At 47.5% G+C, this 8,574-nt stretch overlaps 3 protein-coding genes across 3 annotated transcripts; 2 read left to right on the top strand and 1 right to left on the bottom strand.

Moving 5' to 3' along the window:
• Nucleotides 1-2,351: 2,351 nt before the first annotated feature.
• Nucleotides 2,352-3,119, bottom strand: PHYSODRAFT_332972 (hypothetical protein; the record flags this gene model as incomplete). Its single annotated transcript, XM_009530074.1, has 1 exon — nucleotides 2,352-3,119. One exon carries the CDS (start codon nucleotides 3,117-3,119, stop codon nucleotides 2,352-2,354), a length of 768 nt encoding a protein of 255 aa, XP_009528369.1.
• A 1,329-nt stretch (nucleotides 3,120-4,448) lies between these two features.
• PHYSODRAFT_286181 (hypothetical protein) lies at nucleotides 4,449-4,880 on the top strand (the record flags this gene model as incomplete). Its single annotated transcript, XM_009530073.1, has 1 exon — nucleotides 4,449-4,880. One exon carries the CDS (start codon nucleotides 4,449-4,451, stop codon nucleotides 4,878-4,880), a length of 432 nt encoding a protein of 143 aa, XP_009528368.1.
• Nucleotides 4,881-6,018: 1,138 nt separating this feature from the next.
• Nucleotides 6,019-7,227, top strand: PHYSODRAFT_504793 (hypothetical protein; the record flags this gene model as incomplete). The annotated part of the gene is made up of 1 exon (XM_009530072.1): nucleotides 6,019-7,227. The coding sequence occupies one exon, from the start codon at nucleotides 6,019-6,021 to the stop codon at nucleotides 7,225-7,227; it is 1,209 nt and encodes a 402-aa protein (XP_009528367.1).
• Between the last annotated feature and the right edge of the window lie 1,347 nt (nucleotides 7,228-8,574).

Raw genomic sequence — 8,574 nt, 5'->3', positions numbered from 1 at the left:
CACGCCGCGATGTCGGTAATGCGGGTAGTCTACAGTTACGTCCGCCATGCGAGGAGGAGCAAGGCAGGTCACGGTGCGCTCCATCCACGTGAGGCACTCCCTAAGATCAGCCCCCACTACGCTTTTTGACAAAACTTTAGTCCGACACAAATTACATATTAACCCTTTCACTACCAGACATTTCTTTGCAGGTCCGGTGCGGACCTATTAGTTGACCAATGAGAGGACATAATTTCAAATTAATCAACCAATCGTGGGTCCACTAGCGGCCACGTTAAGCGGACACCATACCGTAAGCGCATTTAATGCGAGACTATTTAGTAGCTTCCGACTCCACGCACTGATGTCCGCTTTGCTTAGCACGGATCAAAAGGAGCCCGAAAGAGCAACAAGTGCATGATGATGCAGACCTTTCTGCGATCTTCCTTGCAGTAATCGACCTTTTCAGCTACAACATACTGCATCGAGGAATTGACCACAAGTGTGCAGGGAGGTGATATCGACAGCGGGCTTCCCGCTAACTGCAGCGGGGAGCGAGGACAGGCGCAGCAGTACTGACAAACGTTGGTACAATACTAACGTACAATGAACGGCTTCCATACATGTAGGTAGCCTACCTGTAGCTAGCTATCTGGGGTGTAAGTATGCGGGGAGCTGGCTTGAGTCTTCGCTATGAGCAGTGGTCGGTTGTGTCTTGTTTTACTAAGTCTCACCAGTAAGTTCCACCGGCAGTCATTCACACTTAGGCATGCGTTTCGGTACACTAATATATGCACGCAAGAATGATATCGGTAGACCTCAGTATAGGCGTGAAAGCTAGGTAGAAGTACATGCGAAACCCATATTCATGATCATTATCGTCAGCTGTAAAATACCTTGCGATACATGTAGAAAAAAAGACAAAATAGTGGCGACTGCAGGCTCATGAGAGGCCAACCAAATGCATGACACTCTATTGATAATGCGGATGCATGATCTACCCAAGCAGATTGATGATCTAACCAAACTGATCGATGATATACCCAAGCGGATCGATGATTTACCCAAGCGGATCGATGACACTACCGAAGCGGATCGATGATCTTCCAAAGGGAATCGATGACAACCTAAGCGGATCTAAAATCGTGCTTACGTCTTAGTATGCAGCTTATGACAGTGAGTACAAGTATTGCACTGTTGTGGTCGACTTGCCTTCAGAGCTGGTGGAGCTATCGACAGTGCAGTACGCTCGCGAAGCAGTTCTTGTCTGGGGCTCCAAACAGGAAGCCCATACGAACTACATGTATGCTAAAAAGTACCAACGCTTGTCAAAATATGCAAATCGATCCCAAGAGCATACTTCTGTACCAGCAGCCCGTTTTTGGTTTTTGTACGGCTAATATAGGAATTTAACGTGGCCCCGCTGTCGATATCACCTCCCAAGTGTGCATCATATTGGCTACGATTGGGAGAATGTACATGTATATTGATGTCGCTCTCACACAAAACACTGCTGCATACATGTACACTGCAGCGGCCCATTGCTGTGTCATTGCTGGCCAAGGGCAGACATCCGCTCGAACCAAGTCAATGCCCACCACCTGGCGGGTAACCGCTCTGCGTATTTTGAGTGGGAATGTGCAGTCGTCCATTGCAACGCTCGCAAGACCATTACGTACTGTACAGCTACGACGGCAGCAAGATTTGCATGGCACGCGCAAAGCATAATGTACACTATACATTACAGTTCGTTGTTAGCGAGCCATTACATTTTTGGACTCATCCACTGTGACCAATGTCCCTTGTCCCCGTGCGAAGCTGAGCTCAAGGTAGAGAGCAACCTGGCCATTCGGCAGTGCTTGTCCAACGTTAACCCCAGGAGCTGGTTACCGAATTTGTTTTGTAGAGGGATACACCCACGTATGGGATACAGGATAGTATTAGCCAATCACAATTGTGTCTTCAGATTGACAGGGCTTGACTTGTTGAGGGATACACCAGTTTCAAGCCAGTAATTTTTGCACTCTCGGCCGCTCAGCGCGCGATCATTTCTGCAACGGCGTGGGCGCCACCAAGTCACCCTCGCCTGTCTGGAGGTCGAGGCAGGTGGAAAACGACGCGGGCCCTACCATTTTACACTGCTGCAATGAAGAAGGCTATGGTCGAGCACCTGAGACTACACTGCAATGTTTGTTTCGCTGAAGATACGTTCTTTCCGGGTCTACCTACAGAAAAGTATCAAGGGGGAAGAGTGGTGGTGGGGGTGCTTCTGTCGGCGGCAGGAACAAACGCAAAGCTTGCTCTCGGCATAGCCCCTTCAATTGACGCCGCTTGGGGCATCCTGGTACGATGCAGGTGACGCCACCGCCGTGTTAAAAGCAGTAGCCCCTCTTGTCTCCGTAGACAGATCCCTGCTTGCTGCATCCTGGTTCTTTGCAGAGGACGGGGCTTTTGTAGTCGCGCTGGACGTCCTTTTCGCCATTGAATTCCGTGGCCTCCACTTGCTCAACACTCGACTCGTCCTCGGAGTGGGTGAATGATGCCACGCTACTTCCTCTCGAGATCACTGAGCTGCCGTCTTGGGCTCGGTGAAGGACGCAGTACTCGCTCGGGTCTCCATCTCTCATCACCCACTTCATACACCCAAGCCACTTGCACACGCTGTGGCGACGATAACGACGATCGGTAGCGCGGATGGTCTCATGCGGCTGCGCTTGACTCGATGCTTCGGCTGCGTGATCTCCATCCAGTTCCTCTTCATCCAAGTGCTTATCGCAGTAGTCGAGTTGGACCCACACCTTTTGGTTCTTCGCGCTCTTTCCATTACCGTCGTATTCAGCAGTGTGCAGATCATTCGTGTCGCTGGATACGGCGCGTTTGCGATGAAAAGCTCGTACAGCAGCCCTCCGGTTACAACCAAGAGCATAGCACACCTGATATCCGCCGTGAGCGTAGCAGAAGCCGTTCGCTTGAGCCGTGTTGGTGCAGTCTGACAAGAGACAAGTTCCATCTTCAAAGTCCTCGTCTTGCCACTCGTGCTCGGAGGAAGCGATGACCACAGCCTCAGCCTTCTCAATGATGCCACCGTCCCCAATGCCTCTGACCATCTCCATCTCTACGCCAGCGTCTTCAATCTCCATTCTGCTGCCATCACTTTCGTCGCTCGAGCCCACGATCTCATCCACCAGACGCCCAGATGTATTTATCAAAATTACTAAACTGAGCACTCTACCTCAAGTCTCTCAAAGCCGAATCTCACCAATGCGGCTGCCGACACAGCCCAACTTATTAGCTTGTTCGCCGCCACCACCCCAACTTGAGATCGAAGTTCAGTAGAAGAAAAAGAAACAGTAAGACCACCACCAGGATTTTAATGGCCAAGACCAAATAAAGTCACTTACTACTACATTTTTGGACTCAATTTCCGGTTATCGCATGTGTACAGTGTGCACATCGGCACTCTAACTCCGAAAAGCGTGTCGTGCCAATCCCAGTTCCGAATCAATGGAAAAACAAGGCGAACGCTAGTCGACCCCACCGAGAAATTCCGTCGATGCTGCACAGCTTTGTTGCATCAAGCAAGCGAAGCGCTTTCTCCTGTCCTCGCTACTCTACCGTATCACTCTCGCTTTTGCCGTCCGACCGCCAACTTCCGACACCTTCGTCTTCCAATGGTCTCTTCTTTCGCGTCGACCCTCGCCGTGGCTTCGGCCCTATCCAGTATGGCGATGCTCGCCCCCACTGCCGACGCTCACCAGAGTAGTAATATCCGGAACATTACGCCGCCAGTTTTTTTTCTTCCCGTAATTTACCAACGAGAGTAGATTTAGCGCTTCCTGACCACCAGCTGTTGAAATTGACTACAACACCGCTAAGTAGCATCTGGTGCGAAGGAGGTCTCCTCCACACCTCCAAGCACCGCACATAGCATCGTTGGGATTACGCGCAAAAGAGTAATCACTCGAAGGAAAAAAAATGCTAACCTTCTTTAAGCGCAGCTTATTACGCTGAGAGTTTTTTTTTCTTCCCGTAATTTGCCAGTGAGGAAAATCCTGGAACGTTTTTGCCGACACCCTCAACCTACTGAACTGTAGAACTCTTAACAAATATGCTCGAAGTCAATACGTGTTGGTCACTTCACAGTTGCCTCGATGATCTATCCTCTCTCCGTAGTGCATCCTGTCCGCACTCACAAACCTACATGTAATATTTAGGATAGCTCCAGAAACTTGAAGGGGGAAAACAAAAGGGTGGGGGCTGTAATACATATACGGACATGCTCCTGCTGCTGCTCCGAATCCACTTGCACCTTCTGGTGCGTACAAAAGAGACCAGAGATTACTGTAAGCCACAGTAATCTCATGAGACACTCGAGAGGGCAACGTACAAGTTGTACTACAACTGCCGCATTTCTCATTCCGCAATTTCCCTCCGGCCTCAAGACCCTGCCAGCCATGCGTCTCTTCAACATGAACCTTGTGGTTCTTGCGACCGTCCTCCTTGCAAGTGGCACAGCAGTGTCATATGCCGATCAGGCCAGTGTGTTGAACGTGGACGTTGTTCACTCCTCGCGTGTTCTCTCTGGCGAGGACAAGAGATTCCTTCGAAGCCACCAGACGACGGGTGACGAAGGCAAAATTACCAAGCACGACGATGAAGAGAGGGTTAGCGGGGAGAATTTGTTCGGTGCACTGAAGGTGCTTAAGATGGGAAGGGATGTGAATTACCGGGATAAGGTGTTCCAGCGTTGGAAAAACTATGGACATACCAAGAAATCGGTACTTGAGAAGGGTGTGCCAGATAGTCTCGTTGGCGCGTACAAATCATACCTGAAATTGCGGAAGAATACGGGGAAGGTGTTTGGCGACCACCGCCCCCGCCACATCATCGAACCACGATAGGCGCGGGCTCTATCGTTTCGCTGCTTTCAACGTATCTGGGAAATTTGAACGCAGTGCTGAAGAAGAAAAATTGCCTATTGTTAGTTGATAACACAAATAAAGGTTCTCTTCAAACGGCCACTGTTAAAGAAAAGCTTATTAATCCGACAGAACAATATCTGGAAAAATTGAACGTGGTAGATTCTCTTTAAAACATATTATCCGCGCCTACCTGTCTTGGTAAAGCAATCTAATTCAGAAAAATGCTGGGCTGCGCCAGCTTGAAATTATTTTTCATTCTGATAAATATAAAGTGAATAATATACAAAGATGGCGGCATACTCACCTGAGCAATACCAAGCTAACAAGGAGCGCATTAACGCAGCGCAGAAGCGCTACTACCAGCGCACACGCGAAGCGCGCAATAGAGCTACGACGATAACAATCGAGAGCAAATTCGTGCTCGCAAGCGAAAGCCAAAAAACGAACTTAATCAAAGCGACAACGAACTTAGCACTGAAACCGAACTTAGCACTGAAACCGAACTTAGCTAATTAATTTTTTTTTTGAGATGAAAAAAGTCGCCAGTGATATAAAGTCGTTCCTGATACAAGATCTCAATATTATAAAGTCATCACACCGATAATATAGCTGTAAATTTATAACGGGCATGTTCGCATACGAGCTTGAAGGACTAAAAAGATTAAATATTCGAGCAATTAAATGGGGTAGTAGCTACCGGGTGAAGGTTCGCGGAGAGACTGGTAAGATGGTCTATGTTAGCAACCTATCGCGCCCCAGCAACCTCAAGCTGGTGGCTAAGCAGTACAAGATCAGCCTCAATAAGCTGGAGAAGCACTTGTCTTCGGACTATAAGGCTGATCCTCACTATCGCTTTTACAAGGGCAACCACACGGAATCCCACCTATATGAGGGGATCGAACCTGGTGAGTTCTACGACAAGCTCGAGAACGTTCTTGAGAGTCAGAAAAGTGCTTATAAGGTAAATGTTGCCCTCGGGTACGATCTTGTTAGCAAAACCGATGATTCAGACACGAGATACTTCCACCCAAATCTCAGCAATACCTCTGTATTCGACAAACCTGTTGCCATCAACAGCAGGAGCGACATTCGTAAGGTTATTTCTGAGATTCGATCTATGGAGATGGCTGACAAGCTGAACTACCCCAGCTCTGGGTATCAGCTCAAGGCTATCACTGGGTTCAAGATTTTTCTATATCATCGCGAGCACGCCTTGGGAGATAGTGAAGTAGTTATCCCGAAGATTATTCGAGATAATAAAAGTGTTATTAACTTCCCTAAGACGAACAACAAATGTGTCTTTCACTGTATCGCTTTCCACAAGCATAATGATCCCAAAAAGGATCCACGGAAGATTCAGTCGTTGGTGAAGCAGGCTTTCCAACAATACTGTGCATTCAAGGATATTACCTACACCCTCGGTCTGTATCGAAGCTTCAAGCCTATTGATATTCTACAGTTTGACGAGCTTGAGGAGTGCTTCAAACTAAGTATCAATGTCTATACTATGGATATTGACTCTGGAAAGGTTGACTGCATTCGTCGATCCGACATGGACTACGATTCGATCAACATCCTTTCGCACGATAATTATGCTCAATACATTAAGAACCTGGACGTGCTTCAGCGTAAATATCAGTGTGCGAAGTGTGATATGATCTTTGTTAGTTCTGAGAAGCTTAAGAACCATACCAAAAATAAGTGTGAGCTTGTCAATGTCGAATCATTCCCAGCTACCCCAACGATTTATCGCCCTGCTCAGAATACCATTGGCTCCCTACTCACGAAGTATTCTATCAAGGGTACTGACCAGTACATTGATCACTTCATCGTCTACGACTTTGAGGCTATTCTCAAGCCTACGGCTACTAAGCACGGGGAAAATACTGTCTTCACAAGCGAGCACATTCCGGTGTCGGTGTCAGTAGCCGATAGCTTAACGGAGGAGGTTCGTTGCTTCGTGAACGATGATCCAAAGGCTTTGCTAAAGGATATGTTCAACTACATCAGCGCTATTGGTGAAAATATCCAAAGATACAATGTCGATAAGTATAAGTCGCTTCTGCAAAAAATCATCAATGCCCACGGTCTGACAGGTATGGAAGTTCCAGGCGTCAATCTTGGTAAGACCTACAAGATGTCTGATGTCGAGGGTTGGATCCAACAAGGAAAGTATGCCAGTTTCTTTGACTTTCATAGCAGTCTAGGCTTTGGTAAGCTAAGATCTGATTACGGGAAACTAAAACAGCAGATTGATCGGCTTCAATTCGGGTCGATACGATATCAACTTGATCAGGAGCGACTTATTCGCCGTCATTGGTACTGACAACATCAAATCTGTTATCAAGAACCCCAGCTACATGTGCATTGCTACATCGAACATGAAAATGCTCGATATTAGCAACTATGTACCGGCTGGTACCAGCTACGATAAGTATCTTACGACATATCTCGGTGGCTGCAAATGTGATGACAAAATTAGATGTGTCTGTGGTCTTGGCAAGGGTCTTTTCCCGTATGAGTATATCACCGCGTTCAATGTACTCAACCAGACTACTATTCCGCCTAAGTCAGCTTTTGACAGCAAGCTCCGTGGAACAAGCATCAGCGATGATGAATACGAGCGAGTGAAGTTCGTGTGGAAGTACTATGAGATGAAATCCATCAAGGACCTACTGGTCTGGTACAACAATCTCGATGTAGTCCCATTCATCAAGGCTATTAAAGCCCAGCGCGAGCTATTCATGCGTTTCGATCTGGACATGTTCGCTGATGGTGTGTCCTTACCAGGACTTAGTGAAAAAGTTATGTATCAGACCTGCTTTAACAGTCTCCGATATCCGGATAAGACAGCTGCTAACGCATTCCAATTTTCACCCCAGCGTATGGGTGGCTACAAGAGTCAGGATGCTAAGGCAAAGCGGGAATTTGGTATGACACTTGCTCACTTGAATACATTGCTGCAAAAGCAAAAGTATCTGTGTGGTTTATGCTACTGCCCGCTGACCGTCGATACTGCTTCAGCAGACCGTATCAACAACAAGCTTGGACACATCGATGGCAACGTATTGGTTAGCTGTATCAAGTGCAACACCGCCCGTAAGGACATGTCGCTCAAGGGATTCCGCTACAAGAAGTTGCTTGAGTTCAACTCGGACAGATTGGTGTATAGCATTGATAAGGAGGAAAAGTGCATCTACGCTAAGATGAAGGCCAACATTGCTGGAGGTCCATCTATTATCTTTAATCGCTACGCTAAGCGCAACGAGACGAAGATTCGTGGAGGTAAGCTCTGTAAGAAAATTATCGGATACGATGCCAACGCTCTATACCTATGGGCACTTGGTAATGAGATGCCATGCGGACGATTGACTACGATCGAGGCTTATGACGGCATTGTCGAGGACATCGTTTCTAATAAAATTTTCGGCTTCCTCGAGTGTGATATTCGCACACCAGAGCACTTAAAAGACTACTTCTCAGAGATGACCCCAATCTTCAAGAACACGCTAATCGATTGTGCTGATGAGAGTGTCATTGGTCATCACATGTACAAGTACAACGAGGCACGTAAGCAAAGCCGAGCAAAACCAGCTCGTAAGCTGATAGGTAGCTACTTTGGTGAAAAGATTCTCATATACGCACCTTTGCTGAAGTGGTATCTCTCTCATGG

Source organism: Phytophthora sojae (assembly GCF_000149755.1).
Source record: "Phytophthora sojae unplaced genomic scaffold PHYSOscaffold_5, whole genome shotgun sequence".
Classification (NCBI taxonomy): domain Eukaryota; phylum Oomycota; class Peronosporomycetes; order Peronosporales; family Peronosporaceae; genus Phytophthora; species Phytophthora sojae.
This window is presented reverse-complemented; position numbering and strand designations above follow the sequence as displayed.